Source organism: Eulemur rufifrons, chromosome 25 (genome assembly GCF_041146395.1).
Source record: "Eulemur rufifrons isolate Redbay chromosome 25, OSU_ERuf_1, whole genome shotgun sequence".
In the NCBI taxonomy this organism is placed as follows: Eukaryota; Metazoa; Chordata; class Mammalia; order Primates; family Lemuridae; genus Eulemur; species Eulemur rufifrons.
This window is the reverse complement of record NC_091007.1, coordinates 5,577,033-5,595,554: the sequence shown is the minus strand read 5'-3', so window position 1 is coordinate 5,595,554 and position 18,522 is coordinate 5,577,033. Positions and strand designations below refer to the sequence as shown.

The window sequence follows — 18,522 nt, the reverse complement described above, 5'->3', positions numbered from 1 at the left end:
TAAGTGTTATTATAAAAGAGTCAAAAAGTTAAAAAAAAATAAAGCTTATAGTTAAAAAGTTGCAGTAAGCTAAGGTTAATTATTGAAGAAAGAATTTTTTTAATGAACTTAGTGTAGCTCAGGTGTACAGTATGGTGTTTATCAAGCACACAGTGGTGTAGGGAACGACCCAGGCCTCCGCACTCACCCTCCACTCACCCACCCACCCAGAGCAGCTTCCACTCCTGCAAGTCCATTCATAGTAAGTGTCCTATACAGGGGTTCCACTTTTAAATCTTTTATACTAGGTACTTTTTACTGTACCTTTGTATGTTAGATACACAGATACTTACCGTTGTGTTCCAGCTGCCTACAGTATTCAGTACAGTAACGGACTGTGCAGGTTTGCAGCCTCGGAGCAGGGGGCTGTATCCTACAGCCTAGGTGTGCAGTAGGTCTGTGCACACAAACGTAGCTTTGTGCAAGTTACACTTTAGGGTGTTCACACAAGAACGAAATCCCTTAAAGACTCATTTCTCGGAAGGTATCCCTGTTGTTAAGCCCTGCCTGACTTTACTAGGTTGAGGAGAGAGGAGGTGGTTAGGAAATGGAGACCAATGTAGACAACTACTTCGAGATCTTTATGAGGTGGAAATGAGGATCAGGATTAAGATGGTATCTGAAAGGCACCTTTTCCTGTTGTCGCTCATAATGAGCTGTCTTATGTGGAACCCAGGGGTGGGAATCTCCCTAGGGTACCTTTTCTCAGCTGCAGAGAAGAGTCACCTGGAGTGTAGGCCCCGCCCCAGAGATTATGGTTTCTAGGCCTGGGCTGGGCATCCGGGTCAGCCTGCTGGTGCCTCAGAGAAGTGCTGCCCTGGGGGTGTTTCCGAAGTGTAGGGCTCTGGCTGCCTCTTCCACTTTCCCACACACATGCATGAGGGTTTCCAGTACCTTCCAGGACCATCAGGACTGATGAGGGAGGCCGTCGAGTCTTCCCTGTCACTTCTTCCCTCTCCAGCTCTCTGTGGCCTGCTTCCCTCACAGCCACTTCTCGCAGGGGTCTCTTCTAAGCCTCCTTGTCCTTGTAGCTCTTCGTCATTCTTAGTTGTTGTCGTCTGCTGTTGCCTTCCCTTTCCCTGAGAGAAAGTCAGGCCTCACGGACATCATCAGCCAGTGACAGGGCCTCTCTGTCTCTTGCCAGTGCCCTGCTGGTCACAGGGGAGTTGACATCTGTCCCTAAGTTGTTTCCAGCTGTTGTCCTCCTCCTCTCAGCTGTTCCTCCACACTGAAGCCTTGTTTTGCCTGCGTCTGCGTTTGGAGCTCTTCCAGAGGGTTTGGGAAGGTTGATCTTTGGCTTGTCCGAGTTTATAGAAGGAGAAGGACAGTGGTGTTTAAAGTAATATTTTAAAGCTATATAGCCTCAGAATATTAGGAAACATTTTCTGTTACCTGGTAACCATCTTAGTGGTGATTCTCTGGATTATATGATATTTTGGAAGATTCCAAAGGCATGCTAGTGGTCATTACAGCAGCCTGAGTGGTCGCCCAAAGAAACACGTACGAGTCCATATATGGAACAGATACTCCGCTCACTGGCGTGGAAGCTGCCAGATGCTTCATTCATCACGGCGATGCACTTCCTCAGAAGCCCTAACGTTCCAGGTCTTTTTAGTCAGAACTTTGGAATTGATAACATTATTTGACTTGCTTAGAATATGGTCTGTATGGATTTATTACACATTAAACCTTTTAGGCAGGCCTTAAAAGGTGAATTGTTAGGCATTTCGTACTGGCGTGACACTCAGCTTTTGTTGGTCTCTAGGACACAGTCACAGTGATGCATAAGCAAAACCGTAAGCTCAGACACAACAGAACTTGCTGGTCTGAGCACGATTGCAAAGTGGGTGGTTATACACATCCTGCTTGTCTCTTTTCTCTGGGAAGCCATCGCTGAGCAGAGGACTTCAAATATCGCAGGGGTGCTTCAAACACAACTTGGAGCACCCTGCCTGAGGTAGGGGAGTAGCAGCCCGAATGTACGCCCTTGAAGGTGGAGGTCTTTAAAAGAAATACTCAGTGTTAACATGCAATTCAGTGAACTTTTTTCTTTTTAAAGGAAATTTACCAAGAAAAAAAAAATTACACAGAGTTAAACTGTGCTGTAGTTGTTTTCATTAAGAAAACAACTTAATGTTTGTTTAAGACCTCACTTAAGAGGTGAGGTAACCAGCTAGGGAGGAGAGGTAGGCAAGATAGGTGTGGAGAGAAATGGTTTGAGAGGCATCATATTTATAAAATCAACAGAAGGTAAGGTGGGGGAAACATTTTCTGTGGAATGCATTTTCTCATTTTGTATCTTTATTATTTTCTTTTCTTTTTTTTTTTTTTTGAGACAGAGTCTCACTCTGTTGCCCAGGCTAGAGTGAGTGCCGTGGCGTCAGCCTAGCTCACAGCAACCTCAAACTCCTGAGCTCAAGGGATCCTCCTGTCTCAGCCTCCCGAGTAGTTGGGACTACAGGCATGCACCACCATGCCCGGCTAATTTTTTCTATATATATTTTTAGCTGTCCCTATAATTTCTTTCTATTTTTAGTAGAGATGGGGTCTCGCTCTTGCTCAGGCTGGTCTCGAACTCCTGAGCTCAAACGATCCGCCCACCTCGGCCTCCCAGAGTGCTAGGATTACAGGCGTGAGCCACCGCGCCCGGCCTCTTTATTACTTTCTTAATATAATGATGCGTATTTTATATTTCAGATGAATTTACAACTAATTTTCTGGATTGGACTGATCAGTTCAATTTGCTATGTGTTCGGCCAAACAGGTAAAAAATAAAAAAAGTTTTCCTAGTTGTCTTCTCATTTCAGTATTTTGTATCGCTCTTTGACCAGTTAGATTGCTGGGAAAACCTAAGTGAGATCATGCTGCTCCTTCTGAAAGCTCTGCTGAAGATTCTTGTGGGTGTGGTAGTATATGTCGAATATAAAGAAATAATTCTTTGCCCACTTATAAGAAAACTCATGACATCTATGACTATCCAAAATGATGGAATTTGAAATTATATCTTTAAAGAAAAGGATCTAGTCTTTGATATAGAAGGCAAGAAGCATAACTATTAATGTGTCCCTCTGTGAACTTCAGAGCCAGGGTGATCCAACGCCATGGCATCTTTGGGCTAGGTCTAGTTCAGTTGGTAACTAAGTCATAGTGTTTATATTTAATATTTATATATATTGCATTATTTGTCATTATGATCCTGATTTTTTATTATTTTCTCTCTGAAATGTCAAGTAAATTGTTCTATTCTTTCTTTTTCCTGACAGATGAAAATAGATGTTTAAAAGCAAATGCCAAATCATGTGGAGAATGTATACAAGCAGGGCCAAATTGTGGGTGGTGCACGAATTCAGTAAGTAAGATTGCTCTGGTCCTTTCCACCTTATAGTCATTTCGTGTTGCTCAGTGCTGTACCCTTGGGAAGTAATAGATGTGAGCTTTCACATAAATCGTTGTTTATTGAGTAATATGTGATGGTCTAGAACTGTGGTTTAACACAATAGCCACCAGGCACATGTGGCTGTTCAGCACTTGAAATATGGGTGCTACGAATTGAGAATTGCTCTAAGTCTCAAATATATACCAGATTTCTAAGACTTAGTATTTGAAAAATTATTAATAACGTTGCAATGATAATACTTTGTACAAAAGTGTGCGTAAGTGTTAAAATTAATTTCCTCTGTTTCTTGTTTTTAGTGTGGCTACTAGGCAGTTTTAAAATACATATGTATATGTAGCTCATCTTTGTGGCACATCTTATATTTTTATTAGATAATTTTCCAAAACCTAGCCATTTATCTGACCGTTTTAGATTTTTCCGCTTTTTTGATGGGGGTGATATAAACTTACCCTCCTAATTATAATTGAGTTAATCTGATATAGAATTGATTTGTATCCTAAGCTAGTCGAGGTTAGGATTTGGATTTTATTCACTTTTGTCATCTCTGTACATTGCCCAAAATGGTGCCTTCCACAGAGCTTACTAAGTGTTTAATGAGTAAGTGAATGAATGAATGTTGACTAAGTCAAAACAGGAGGTAAGGAGTCATTTTGAGTTATATAATTTATTCACAGAATGAATAATATCAGAAGGTCAGAGGTTTATTGATTATATTTTAACCCAGGCATTCGTACCCAAATTTCAAGTGCCTAGCTTTTTGTAGACATACTGGTCAAGTATCAGATATGAAAGAAAAAAATAAGAGTTTTTCTTTTTATTATTTCAAAATTTTTCAAGTGGTTCTTTCTGTTCTCCAAAAGTGGTACGCTGGGACTAAGTTGGAAACTGGAGGAAATAAGGAGTGTTGTGTTTTAGACAAGGCTTATTTAACTGATACTCTTGGTTTTCTTATCTGGAAAATGAGGATGATAATGCCCGCTTTATCTCTTGTTACAAGAGTTAGAATAAATGAACTTAAATGGGGCAGTTCGCTTAAAAAGTTCTCAGTAAGTGGCAGCTTCTATTGTTATTAACAACATCCATTTTATGGGGGCTCTAATTTATCTGCGGTTGAGGATTATTTTAGCCAAACTATTCTTTAAATAATGTAAGCCTTTGAATTTTGGGGCATGATTCTTAAATTATTAAATGCTCTTTTGGAATATGTGTAGTGAAATTTTATTTGACTGTTATGATCTTAACATTTCCTGGATTGGCTGATATTTGGAGATGGAGGATCTTGTGCTTTGGTAGTATTTTAGGTTCAATAATAAATAAAAGTGCAGCTTTGAACCATCTGGTCCTTTCCACTTATTTCTCTAATTACATAAATGCTCCCATTACTCTCTTAAAAAATAATTTATAAAAACCATTGTGTACTATTTAAATTTAAATATCCTCACTTTCTGTAGTGCCATGAAACTGCTACATCATAAACAAATACCATATATAATGTCACTGGTTTTTTTCCCCCACTTTCACATTTCATGAAACACTTTGTGCAAAATCTTTACATTTTTTTTTTTTTTTTTTTTTTTTTTTGAGACAGAGTCTCACTCTGTTGCCCAGGCTAGAGTGAGTGCCATGACGTCAGCCTAGCTCACAGCATCCTCAAACTCCTGGGCTCAAGCGATCCTACTGCATCAGCCTCCTGAGTAGCTGGGACTACAGGCATGCACCACCATGCCCAGCTAACTTTATATATATATATTTTTTTTAGTTGTCCATATAATTTCTTTCTATTTTTTAGTAGAGACAGGGGTCTCGCTTTTGCTCAGGCTTGTCTCGAACTCCTGAGCTCAAGCAATCCTCCCACCTCAGCCTCCCAGAGTGCTAGGATTACAGGCATGAGCCACCGCGTCCGGCCTTTGCATACATTTTTAATAGCAGTCTTTTGTCTTCACTAAGGTACTTTTCAGTTATCTGATAAAATTTTTATTTCCATCTAAGTTGTTCAAGGGATAGCACATTTTGAATTTATGTCATTACTGGAAATTTTACTCCAAGCCACAAATATCCATTCACATACCATTAGGACTTTTTTTCTTTTTTTTTTAAATTTACCATGTGGAAATATATTCATGACTCTTGTTATACAATTACCTACTATATTGCTTTTTAAAAATTTAAAAAGCTTGTTTATGATAATACTTGAGATTCTTTTCAAACTTTCAGGAATACTTATTTAATCTGTGCTAAATTTCCTGGTCTCCTTTTTAAAATCACCATCATTAATTGAGATGTTTTTAGGCTAGTCTGTTTTCCCTAAACATTGAGTTATTCAAAATATTGTGATGAAGCAAGTGCTACATAGTACGAGAGGGTTTATTAGGACTTTTCTAAGGTAAATTTTGGGAAAAAATACTGTCTGATGTTTGGATATATACATTATTATTAGTAGCTATTAACCATGCTAAATAAGAAATTTCACTGAAGAAATTTCTTTTGATTAGATACTCTGAATTAGAAGGTGGGACATTTAACATGTACACTTAGGTCAGTCCTGGGAAAGTTATTACTTTCTTGGAAATGATTTTGTTTGTTTTTAAACAAGAGCACTTAATGGTTTGGATGAAGGGAGCATTTTATTTAAAAGTCAGAAATGAGGTACATTAGATGTCATTTGATTTTTATAATTTAATCACATATTGCAACTGCAATTATGTAAAAGAGTTGATCATTTCACTTTTATTAATACCTACATTTTATGTGTCATTTAGACATTTTTACAAGAAGGAATGCCAACTTCTGCACGATGTGATGATTTAGAAGCCTTGAAAAAGAAGGGTTGCCATCCAGATGACATAGAAAATCCCAGAGGCTCCAAAGTTATAAAGAAAAATAAAAATGTAACCAACCGTAGCAAAGGAACAGCAGAGAAGCTTCAGCCTGAAGATATTACTCAGATCCAGCCGCAGCAGTTGGTTTTGCAGTTACGGTCAGGTAAAGAAGGCCAGCACTCTGAGTGCTTTCCTTTCTACTTGAGATTGCTGACACCCGCTGTATGCAAGCCTCTTACCAGATTCTGGAGAGGGCTCATTTTCACATACAGACTGACAAAAACTTGGGATAGTTTAAATTTTAGAAATTTTTTTTGCAGATATAACAATTTATAAAACACACAGACTTGGAATAATATTAAATGTTGTCTCATGTCCAAAGTAAATTCTGTCAAAGATTCTGAAAGTATTAATTGGATTTACTGAGTTTTAAAAATAAAAGTGTTCATCCTCTGGTACAATTACATAATATTCGTGTAAAAGCAACCTTTTAACCTATTCTTTTCCTTTGTATTTGTTTAGTATTGTTAAAATATTAAGGTTTTTCTAAGTACACATGTCAGTACCACATTTAAAAAGAAAAACAGAAAGAAGCCCTCTTCCTCCCCTTTCTCTCAGAAGAGTGGGGAGAGAATGGCCTTCTCCCATGACTCCTTCTTGTCCACTCTTCAGCCGGGTCAGTCAGGCCTGTCCTTCTGGCCCTGCTCCAGCAAAGCTCCACTGTCACCTTGAACCACCAGACCCAGTGGATCCTCGTCAGAGCCTTTTTAAAAAAAACTTTCTGTACCAAGTGAGGTGTTGCACTTCTTAGAATGCTCTCCCCTTGGTGTGTGTCTCAGCCTCCCTAGTAGCTGGGACTCCTGGCACGTGCCCCTACGCCTGGCTGATTTTTCTATTTTTTTTGTAGTGATAGGGTCTCGCTCTCACTTAGGCTGGTCTCAAACTCCTGGCCTCCCAGAGTTGTAGGATTCCAAGTGTGAGCCACCACGCCGGGCCCTCCGCGCTCCTTTTCGTGTCTGTTTTTCTTCCTTTCTGCTGTCCACCTAAATGTAGGTTCTCCTCCCTTGGCTTTAAGTCCAGCTGTACACTGCAGCAACACAGACTTTTCTCTTGAGCTCCAAACCCATTTCTCTAACGGCCTACTAGAAATCTAAAAGGAGAAAATCTACAAGTTAAAAATTTAATGATTTTTCATCCTAAATGAATCTCTCTCTCTTCCCTTCTCCTTCCTTGTTTCAATTCAGATCGTCTTCTCCCTCTCGGATTTTTTTCTGTAGCTTCTTAACTAGTCTCTTTGTCTCTATAATTCATTTTTAAAACTTTCGGCCACGTTTTCTAAACTAAAAATCAAAGTATGTTAATTCCCTTGCATACAGTGGCACCCCTTCACACACAAAACAGTTCTCACAACTTCAGTGTCTGAGAAGTCAGTTGCACCCTGTAATGTGCCCTGCCTTGCCCTCCCCACACTAATGTATGGTGTTCTATTTGTTTTCCTCTCTTATAGTTATAAATGGATTTTTTGTCTGTCTTGCCCTCAGTGGATTGGGGATGCCATCTTTTTCCTCTTTACATCCCCAAGGCCTGGTGTTTTAGGTGTTTGTTGAATGAAATTGAGCACATACCCATGCAGTTACTTACAGAATTTCCAGGTGTTTGTAAAAATTATGACTATGCGTTTCATTTTATAGCATTACCATGTAAATCAGATTTATTTGGTTTTTCTCATTGGCTTTTGATTGCCGGCAAGCAAATCTCGTTTTCTGATCTGTGTCCAGGGGAGCCGCAGACGTTTACGCTAAAGTTCAAGCGAGCGGAAGATTATCCCATAGATCTCTACTACCTCATGGACCTCTCCTACTCGATGAAGGACGATCTGGAGAATGTCAAAAGTCTCGGGACCGACCTGATGAATGAAATGAGGAGGATTACTTCAGACTTCAGAATCGGTGGGAATGTTGGGAATATTAACAATTTTCGTTTGTATAAGTCTTGGCAGTTCTCAAAGCCCTTTTGTGTTTTCTTCCTTTTTTTCTTCACAACGTGCTTGCGAGACAAATAGGCCAGTTTTTAGCCTTTTCTTTCTGAGGGGAAACGGATTCCAGTCACACATTTAATAATCTTTCTGCCTCCTCGTTCCTCTGTCACCGTATCCTACTATGTTATTAATATTTGACACAGGTTATACCTCACAGATAATGAAACACATGCTTGTTTTCACAGGCATTTATCCATTCAACGTTGATTTATTTTATAAATAATGTGTTGAGGACCCAGATTCTGTTTCATTACGAATTAATGTGACTACACCTGCCGGTGCAGCCTAATTTTACCTCAGACCTGGATTTTTCATGTTATGATGATCTCCTTTCCAGACCTTATTTTCCCAATTTCATGCATCTCCAACTTAACCTCTTTTGTGCCTGCTGCTCTCCACGGCTGCTGCAGCAGAGGTTTAGCAATGGAATATGGAAAGACTTGTCACCCTTCTCGAGGCCTCAGAACTGCCTTTCAAAGATTAGCTCTGTTTTAGTGGAAACATTAAAAACAGCACTTGCTTAAAATGCTCTTTTATTCAGTAAGCATAATTGAAGGACCACGGAGATAGGAAGCTCTTACCAAGTTAGTCTTTTTTGAAGTGGCCATGATTCCAGAATATTCATTTATGCATTCATTCAACATGCCATTATCGAGAGCTGATATACTAAGAAAATTAATATGGGTTATTTTTAAAGTGAATAGACAAAAAGATTAACTTATATCTTAGGCCATTTGGATGCTATAACAAAATACCATAAGCTGGATAGCTTATAAACAACGGAAGTTTATTTCTCCCAGAGCTGGAGGCTGAGAAGTCCAAGACACAGGGAGATTGAGTGTCTGCTGAGGGCTCTCTTCCAGGCTCACAGGTGGTGTCTTGCCGTGTGCTCACATGATGGAAGGGGGAAAGCACATCTCTGGGGCCTCTTTGGTAAGGCTCCACCCTCATGATCTGATTACCTCCCAAAGGCCTCACCTCCTAATACCATCACATCGGGGATTAGGTTTTCAATATATGAATTTCAGGGATGACACAGACATTCAGTCTTTAGTAACTTATGTATGGTAACATAACTGATTTTTTCCTAAATACAAGTCTGTCTGTCACCTGTCTGCCTAATCATCCATCTTTCCATCAATGCATCCATCTGTTCATGTGCATTTTTTTCCTCATAGGATTTGGCTCATTCGTGGAAAAAACTGTGATGCCTTACATTAGCACAACACCAGCTAAGCTCAGGAACCCTTGCACAAGTGAGCAGAATTGCACCAGCCCATTTAGCTACAAAAATGTGCTTAGTCTTACTGATAAAGGAGAAGTATTTAACGAACTTGTTGGTAAACAGCGCATATCTGGAAATTTGGATTCTCCAGAAGGTGGTTTTGATGCAATCATGCAAGTTGCAGTTTGTGGAGTAAGTGCATTCATTTCCTACATTCGTATTATTGAGTGAATTTTAAGTGTGATTATACTACCAATTTAAAAAAACAAAGACCTTAATTTCCATGTCATTTGAATATCTCAGAGAAATACAGATATTAATCCTTTAAATTCCTTCCAACTATAAGTGCTTTATAAAAGCATATTTAATCATTATATCCTTATTTGAACCAGACAGTTAGTTTATTCATACAGGCTTTTAAAAGCCAAAATGCTAATAACCATTTTAAATAGTAAGCACCTTGGCTGCACTTCAGCTGGTGGTCTGGATTTTTAGAAGAGGCCCAGGTATCCTAACTTTCTGGCTTCGTACCAGAGATGAAATTGATGTTATCTGAGGCATCACCAGGAACCTTGAATGTGTTCAAAGGAATAGCGTCTCATATCATTTACCTTTGGTCAGTTTTCCTTTGCCCGTCATCTTTGATAGACACATCTTTTTCCTGTGTCTTAATTCAAAAAGAAAGAACTTTTTAAGCCCTGGTTTGTAAGCTATATGAGAACATGTATTTTGAGAAGTAGTATAATATTTGTAGTTTTAATTGCAAGATTTTTGATAGTAGCAAGCTCACCTCTATTGGACCAGTGATCGGCATTTTATGACCCATGTACCAGCTGAGTATTTTGAGATGACATTTTAATAATATAGCTGAAGCTGAAACTAGAAGACATTGTGAGATAAAGTTTGTCCTGAGTACCTGCTTTGTCTCATTTTGTCCCACACAGTACCGCTATTCTGTGGAAGACGTTCCGTGATTCCAGATGCCTCTCAGTGGTTATTTTTCACCCAGTTGTTGCTAAGGTGCTAACTGATACCCAAAATGATAAGTGAAGCATATGGCGCGTAGTAGTTAAGAATTTTCCTATCACCACTGATCCTGGGCAATTCGCTTAGCCTCTCTAGCCTTCTCTTTAAGAAGGGATAATAATAGTATGTACCTCACAGGGCTCTTGTGAAGTTTAAATGCAGTAATCTTTATAAAGTACCAGTAAACATCCAGCAAATACTAACTACTATATCGTCCTTACTTTTGACTTCTCACCAGAGTGGTTACAACTTAAGATTAGTTCCTGCTTTTATAGCTGACGAAAGTAGTATTCCAGCTAATCCCTAGCCCGATAAGTCCTTTCTTTCTATCCATCTATTTGTGATCTTGTTAGCACTCGCTGTAGGAAGAGCATTTTCCAGGCTGCCTCTAACTAGGCCTTAACCTGTGGGATCCAACGAGCCGTGGCACCCTTGGTCACAGTTACCTTCCTGTGTTTACCATGCGGGTACATTTCTGTAGATGCAAAAGTGGCAGACATTCCACTCTTAAAAGATTGCCAGTGTTAACAAACTTAATTCCTGCCTTATGAAGGTATAAACAGATATATTAAGTAAATTTAGATAAATATAATTATAAAATTACTATAGAAAGAATTTTACTGTTACTTTAAATTCTTTGTTGGAAAAGGGAGAGAATAAAATAAATAAGTGAAAAATCAACAGTATCAATTATTGAGTTAGAATGGGTGGAATTAAGCAGGCCAAGTCCTTGGTCAGATAATTTTTTCTATAATAAAAAAAGGCAGCCTGATGCGGAGGGCTGATAAAGGAGGGATGTGGTGTAAAAGCTAGAGCAGGGGTGGATGGAAGGATGGACGGGACAAGACAGTGGCAGGAGGGTCACATAAGGACAGGCTGAGCAGGTGGTCATGGAGCACTGTTACATGCCAGGCAGTGTGCTCGCTGCTGGAGGTAGGATGGTGAGCAAGACGGAAAAACGGTTTTGTTTTTTTTTTTAATTTTTTTTTTTTTTTTTTTTTTGAGACAGAGTCTCACTCTGTTGCCCAGGCTAGAGTGAGTGCCGTGGCGTCAGCCTAGCTCACAGCAACCTCAAACTCCTGAGCTCAAGGGATCCTCCTGTCTCAGCCTCCCGAGTAGCTGGGACTACAGGCATGTGCCACCATGCCCGGCTAATTTTTTCTATATATATTTTTAGCTGTCCATATAATTTCTTTCTATTTTTAGTAGAGATGGGGTCTCGCTCTTGCTCAGGCTGGTCTGGAACTCCTGAGCTCAAAGGATCCGCCCACCTCGGCCTCCCAGAGTGCTAGGATTACAGGCATGAGCCACCTCGCCCGGCCGGAAAAACGGTTTTTAAAAAGAGCTGAGCGCTGTGGACGAGCAGGCAAGATACTGTTGTACAATGACCTGGAGGAATCTCACTCAGTGGGCTCTGCACGTTGGTCATCAAGACTATTAGCATTGTGTAAAGAGAAGATAAAGAATTAGGTTCCGAGTACAGCGGTAGCCTATATGAAAATTAAAAGATTTATGTTGTATCACTGTGATTAGTGTTTTAAAATGGAAATCCTTTTCTTTTCAAGTCACTGATTGGCTGGAGGAATGTGACCCGGCTGCTGGTGTTTTCCACGGATGCTGGGTTTCACTTTGCTGGAGACGGGAAACTTGGTGGCATTGTTTTACCAAATGATGGGCAGTGCCACCTGGAAAACGATGTGTACACAATGAGCCATTATTATGTAAGTGCTTAGTTCCTTGTGCAGTGAATGTGCTTACGTTGAATTTTAGTGTTTGATACTAGGAGTCTTGTGGGTGGCTGGCTTGTGGGTTTTTCAGAGGTTGGGGTTTCGTTGTTTTGGTAGTATGGGCCCTAACCCAGTGTACAGGAAAACTAGTATTGCTGTTTGTGAAGTTGCAGCGTAGTGTGTGCTTCTTCCTGCTTAGACAAAGGCCTCCTGGGGTGGAAAAGGGATGCTCAGACACCACTTTAACTCTTTGCCTCAACCGGTAGCTCTGTCTCCTCTCACTTGCACACATCCTTTGGTAGCAAAGTTGACATTATTTCTAAACAAATAATTTATCTGCTCTTACACTCTTTATCTTATATGATTTTTAAAAGCAGGCACTCTGCCTTTATTAAAAATAACGATTGGCAAATTATTGAAGTTCTAGAAGAAATTCAAACACTGGTGAATCTTGATCTTTTTCTTAAGTGGTACATAATAGAAACTTTAACTACTGGCTATTCTTTAATTTCATTGTTCTTACATTTAATATACATAACTAATCTTACTATTTAAAGCCTTTTTAATATGGAAATTTTTATACATACATGGAAGTAGGAGTAGAAACTCACATATACACACTACCCACTTCAGCAGTTATTTGTATTTGATACTGTTATTTGAAAGCAGTCTTGTGTAAGTAATCCAGTTATTTATGCAAGTCATTATGTATTGAAAAAATGGGAATAGGCCGGGCGCGGTGGCTCACGCCTGTAATCCTAGCACTCTGGGAGGCCGAGGCGGGTGGATCGCTCAAGGTCAGGAGTTCGAGACCAGCCTGAGCAAGAGCGAGACCCCGTCTCTACTAAAAATAGAAAGACATTATATGGACAACCAAAAATATATATATAGAAAAAAATTAGCCGGGCATAGTGGCGCATGCCTGTAGTCCCAGCTACTCGGGAGGCTGAGGCAGGAGGATCGCTTGAGCCCAGGAGTTTGAGGTTGCTGTGAGCTAGGCTGACGCCACGGCACTCACTCTAGCCTGGGCAACAAAGTGAGACTCTGTCTCAAAAAAAAAAAAGAAAAAATGGGAATAGATTGGAAGGATGTATTTACATACTAAATTATATTACTTAATTTCTTAGGATTATCCTTCTATTGCTCACCTTGTCCAGAAACTCAGTGAAAATAACATTCAGACGATTTTTGCAGTTACTGAAGAATTTCAGCCTGTTTACAAGGTAAGTATGTTTGCGATGAGAACAAAGTCCTGGACATTTTTTTTTTTTAGTAATTAGTGGCAAATCATACATGAATTGAACTGTGGGAAAGTGCCACGAGGTAGGCAAACTGAATTTTACCGAAGTGGTTTATATTAATTTTTAATCACATATTATAAAACTGCTTGTGTTTTTCAGGTTTGACTCCTAAAGTTATTTATGAAATGTCTAGGGAACTGGTATTTAAAGACAAATGTTAGTTGCTCAGTAGATGCTAACTAGTTAAATGAATAGTATTTGTATTTTACATATTTTATTTTTTAATTGCAGGAACTGAAAAATTTGATCCCTAAGTCAGCAGTAGGAACATTATCTGCAAATTCTAGCAATGTAATTCAGTTGATCATTGATGCATACAATGTGAGTACATTTTAAATAAGATCAGTTTTGGACAATACTCTGTTGAGAATACTTTGCTCCAAGAAAGTAAAACTTCTTTCATATACAATTTAGCTAGCCCAAAGAACAACAAAAAAACTTAAATTCTATATCGGAAGGAAAAACTATGCATGTAATCTTACAAAAGCACAATTATTTGCATAGCCTAAACAAAGCAAAAGTATGATAAAAGCATATGGGGAAAATTTCTAAATACCTGTATGTCGTTAAGCAATAGATCTCCTTGTTGGAAAGCATTTGTAAAGCATAATTTATATTTAGATTTATAGGATTCCCCCAATCTTCTTCTTCCTCCCCAAAGTATCCTTTATATTAATAGATTCATCTATTTTGATGAATTGTGCTGGAAAAGCTTTTTTGCTAATTCTCATCTTCCCATGTATTCAGAGGATATCGTTTTCCACTTTCAAGAGGTATGCACACTCATATATGTATATACACACACACACCATAAAATAAATAAAAATGTAAATATATGTCTTGCCTATTTAAAAGAGGTTTATAGGATTTTTTCCCCCCACATGGAAGGAAGTTGAATTGAAATTAAAGAGGAATTGGCTTCTCCTTTAGAGCTTAATTCACAGTACCTTTAATGGTACCCATTTAGCGTTGGTAATAATCATTGTAAATCATCTGAGGCATCTGTAATATGGTAATCCTTGTGTGCTGCATCTGCCACTTTTAGCCCCCATGTCCCAACCTTTTGGCAGATTGAATGTTAGGTATTTTTACCTCATGCCATGGGGGTCCCAAAATTTTTAGGAAAGACCTTACTCAGGGAGGAGTTTTTACAAAGGTTTACAAGATTCCAGTTGTTCCATGTCTTCCCCATAGCTCTCTGTCTTAATCTATTTTCCTCACTCCCGTCCTTTGGGGGGCGCGGGGGGCAGGGAACAAGAGCTAGCTTGCTGCTGCAGCCTTCTCCATTTGTCCTGAGAGGTCTGATACTTTAATAAGCACTGGCTTAAGTCCTTCCTCCTTGGGGGTTTTTGGTTTTATTTTCTGGCCAGGCTGTAATGGCTCCTGAGCACCTCTGTTCCCAGACTGCATAGCTGATTGTTTACCTTAGCCCGTAGTTAGCTGGAAGCGGTCGGGCCACGGGAGAGCCATTCAGCCAATGGAGTAAGAAAACATTTCTTCTGCATTCTTAGGATTCCTCATAATTAATAACAGGCCTGTGAACTGTATGTTCATTAATATTTTAACTCAGTAATTAAAACAAATACTCTTTTCGATTGTGCACTTTATTTTGAAGATTGGATCTTTATTAATTAGAGCCTGTTACTCTGGGTTCTGTGTTTTCTAGTCACTCAATTAGATTTGGCTTCAAAATATTTTACTGAAATGATATTTGTTTTTGAATAGTTTATTTTACCCCTTGGTCTTATGCATTTCAAGTAGCATTTTGCTTGACTTTCTGATATATAATTAGGCTTTCTTTTAGTCCCTTTCCTCAGAAGTCATTTTGGAAAACGGCAAATTGTCAGAAGAAGTAACGATAAGTTACAAATCTTTCTGCAAGAACGGGGTGAATGGAACAGGGGAAAATGGAAGAAAATGTTCCAATATTTCCATTGGAGATGAGGTATGTTGTATAAAAGCTTTTTTTTTTTTTGTAGAAAAGAAAAAATTGCGTATTTATAAGAAAATTTAGTTTGTAACTTGAGAAACATTGAAAGAAATGAGTAACTTTGAAGTATTTTGTAGTAGAATGAAATTGCTTAGTTATTTATTAACTTAATCTTGTTTTTTTCCTTCAAGGTTCAATTTGAAATTAGCATAACTTCAAATAAATGTCCAAATAAGGATTCTGAAGTCATTAAAATTAAGCCTCTGGGCTTCACTGAAGAAGTAGAGGTTATTCTTCAGTTCATCTGTGAGTGTGATTGCCAAAGTGAAGGCATCCCTGCAAGTCCAAAGTGTCATGAGGGAAATGGGACTTTTGAGTGCGGAGCGTGCAGGTAAGCTGGGAGTTGACAGACGGTGACAGAAAGAGCCACCTTAGTTTAGAAAGTCATAGGCCAGGCTGTGTTTTGAGACATCCAGAGAAAATCTGTTTGGAGCAAATAAATTATTTGTTCCAACCACTATTGCTCACCCCAAGATCAATTGATGACCTTGTGTGTAATATTTATAGAAAGTTCTTTCCTTTTTTGTCTTAAGATGACTACTTTTTTACTCAGAAGTGAAAGCTTTTATAGCCATGCAAGAAGTGTATTCAGCAAACTGTTAAGGTAGCATTTCTCTCATGTGATAGCAGTCTGAATTTCTAGAGCAAATAAGCCAATATAAAATGTGTTTGTAAGAAAATGTTTCAGAAAAAACATCACACCGGTTATGGTGATTTCATCTGGGAAATGGAATTATGATGCAATAAAGGATGTTCACCTTGCAGTACATGTACTTCTGCATTGTTGGAATAGTTTTTTTAAAAAATCTGTATTGTTAGATTAAAAAGAGAAAGTGGTATTTTCAGAATATAGAATCTAATACTAACAAAACTTCAATCAATTATATTAAATTTTATTTTCACACGGTGGTTACTTTTTTAATTAAAAATTAAAACTGAGTATACTCTGAATATTATAGCTTTCTCCTTAAAGGAGTAGGAAGAGGAGGGGAGTATTTTGATCTAAACGTCTGCTCCAAATGACTAGGCTTAGAAGGGTTATTAACCTGAGAAAAATACATGGGTATAGTTCACCATCAGTTATTAATTGTTCAGAAAAACAATTCAAATGTTAATAGTTTTTATTTTCTCTGTTGTACATATCCTGTTGAGTCATGGAGATCCATTTTTAGTAAAACGTCATTTACCAAAAAATCATCTTGAAAATGCTTTGCCTTTCTTCCCTTTATATTTTTACAAGATTCAGAATCAGTGTGTTCAGTGTCCATGAACATTAAATGTTCTAAAAATGCATAGGGAATCCAAAAAGCATGGACTTGTAGGCTAAATTTATTTTAAAATAACATGTTAATTATATTTTCAAAGTATGTGCACAGTATATTTTTGTTCAACTTTCATACACTTTTTTGGATGTGTTTATTGTGCTTTTTTAGGTTAACAATGGTACCATTGCTTTAAATTTAGAGGTGGTTCACCATTAATAGCAAATGTAATAATATGCCACTTGAATATATAACGTACTCTTTAAAAATAAGTTTATTCTCTCTTTGCAGATGTTTTGTTCACGTATTAATTGTTAGATTATATTTTCATCTCGATCAAAATTGTTAATTTCCTGAAGAAATTTTTTTCCTAGGCGCTTGCATATATTTGATATGAACTTGAATGGCTGGGGCGGGCGTGTGCCTGTGTGTGCGCGTATGTGCATGCGTATGCATGCACACGTAACCCTTGATACACATCTGTGACGTGTGTGGCATGAACACTCCCACCTAATGTATTTGTAGGTTGAAGAGATTGTTCATAGCTTTGTTTCCTCTCCCAGTCTTTTTGACAGCGTGACTTGTTATTTTACATTATTTTTATTTTATGTGATTGCACTTTTGGAATCTTTCTTTAGATGCAACGAGGGACGTGTTGGTAGACATTGTGAATGTAGCACAGATGAGGTTAACAGTGAAGACATGGACGCTTACTGCAGGAAAGAAAACAGTTCGGAAATCTGCAGTAACAACGGGGAGTGCGTCTGTGGACAGTGTGTTTGTAGGAAGAGGGACAATACCAATGAAATTTACTCTGGCAAATTCTGCGAATGTGATAATTTCAACTGCGATAGATCCAATGGCTTAATTTGTGGAGGTAAGAAAAGGGTCTGACGTGGTTGTAACATGTGATCCCATCTAATATGATAAAAAAATTAAGAGTTTACTTGGTGAGTGAGTAGAAAAGTGGCAGTGTTACGGGTCAGTCCGTCCCTTAGGGACACTTTCTCCCATGTTGTTGCTTGTTTTTACTTTTAAATGAGTACTGCGGTTTTATATTTTTCTCATTGTTTTGAGAAATGATATATTGAATTGCAGGAAATGGTGTTTGCAAGTGTCGCGTGTGTGAATGCAACCCCAACTACACCGGCAGTGCCTGCGACTGTTCTTTGGACACCTCTACCTGTGAGGCCTCAAACGGCCAGATCTGCAACGGCCGCGGCATCTGTGAGTGCGGCGTCTGCAAGTGTACAGACCCCAAGTTTCAGGGGCAGACGTGTGAGATGTGTCAGACTTGCCTCGGAGTCTGTGCTGAGCATAAGTAAGTGTTTCCTAATTGCCTGAAATAGTTGGTCTTTACTCTCTGCTGATCTAAGTGTGTATTAGCACCAGAACCAGAACGGTGCCAATATTAGGTTATACTATAAATAAAATACCTGCCACTTGGAAGCCTACTCTTTAATTCCTAAAAATTCTCTCCCAACAGCTAGTAGGTATTCCGTGATGATGAAATGTGTCATATGAGAGTTCTGCTATTATTTTGGTCTGAAATTGCTGTATAATTGAATCTACGTGGTAACCTTTGTTAAGATTACCAATTGCTTAATTACTGTGTCTTGACTAAGCAAAAGTGAGAGTTTTTCCCCTTTAAGAATTGTATTGTACCAGTAACACATTGTTTAAATTATTATGGTTTTA

General features: G+C 38.6%; 1 protein-coding gene across 1 annotated transcript in view; it reads left to right on the top strand.

Moving 5' to 3' along the window:
• Window positions 1-18,522, top strand: part of ITGB1 (integrin subunit beta 1) — a 42,532-nt gene that overhangs the window by 13,456 nt on the left and 10,554 nt on the right. The window contains exons 2-13 of the mRNA XM_069458650.1: window positions 2,737-2,803; window positions 3,303-3,388; window positions 6,196-6,418; window positions 8,034-8,204; window positions 9,472-9,710; window positions 12,110-12,265; window positions 13,399-13,494; window positions 13,804-13,893; window positions 15,377-15,517; window positions 15,694-15,893; window positions 17,463-17,701; window positions 17,923-18,145. Coding sequence (XP_069314751.1) covers window positions 2,737-2,803; window positions 3,303-3,388; window positions 6,196-6,418; window positions 8,034-8,204; window positions 9,472-9,710; window positions 12,110-12,265; window positions 13,399-13,494; window positions 13,804-13,893; window positions 15,377-15,517; window positions 15,694-15,893; window positions 17,463-17,701; window positions 17,923-18,145 — 1,931 coding nt within the window. The remainder of the gene's footprint in view (window positions 1-2,736; window positions 2,804-3,302; window positions 3,389-6,195; window positions 6,419-8,033; window positions 8,205-9,471; window positions 9,711-12,109; window positions 12,266-13,398; window positions 13,495-13,803; window positions 13,894-15,376; window positions 15,518-15,693; window positions 15,894-17,462; window positions 17,702-17,922; window positions 18,146-18,522) is intronic.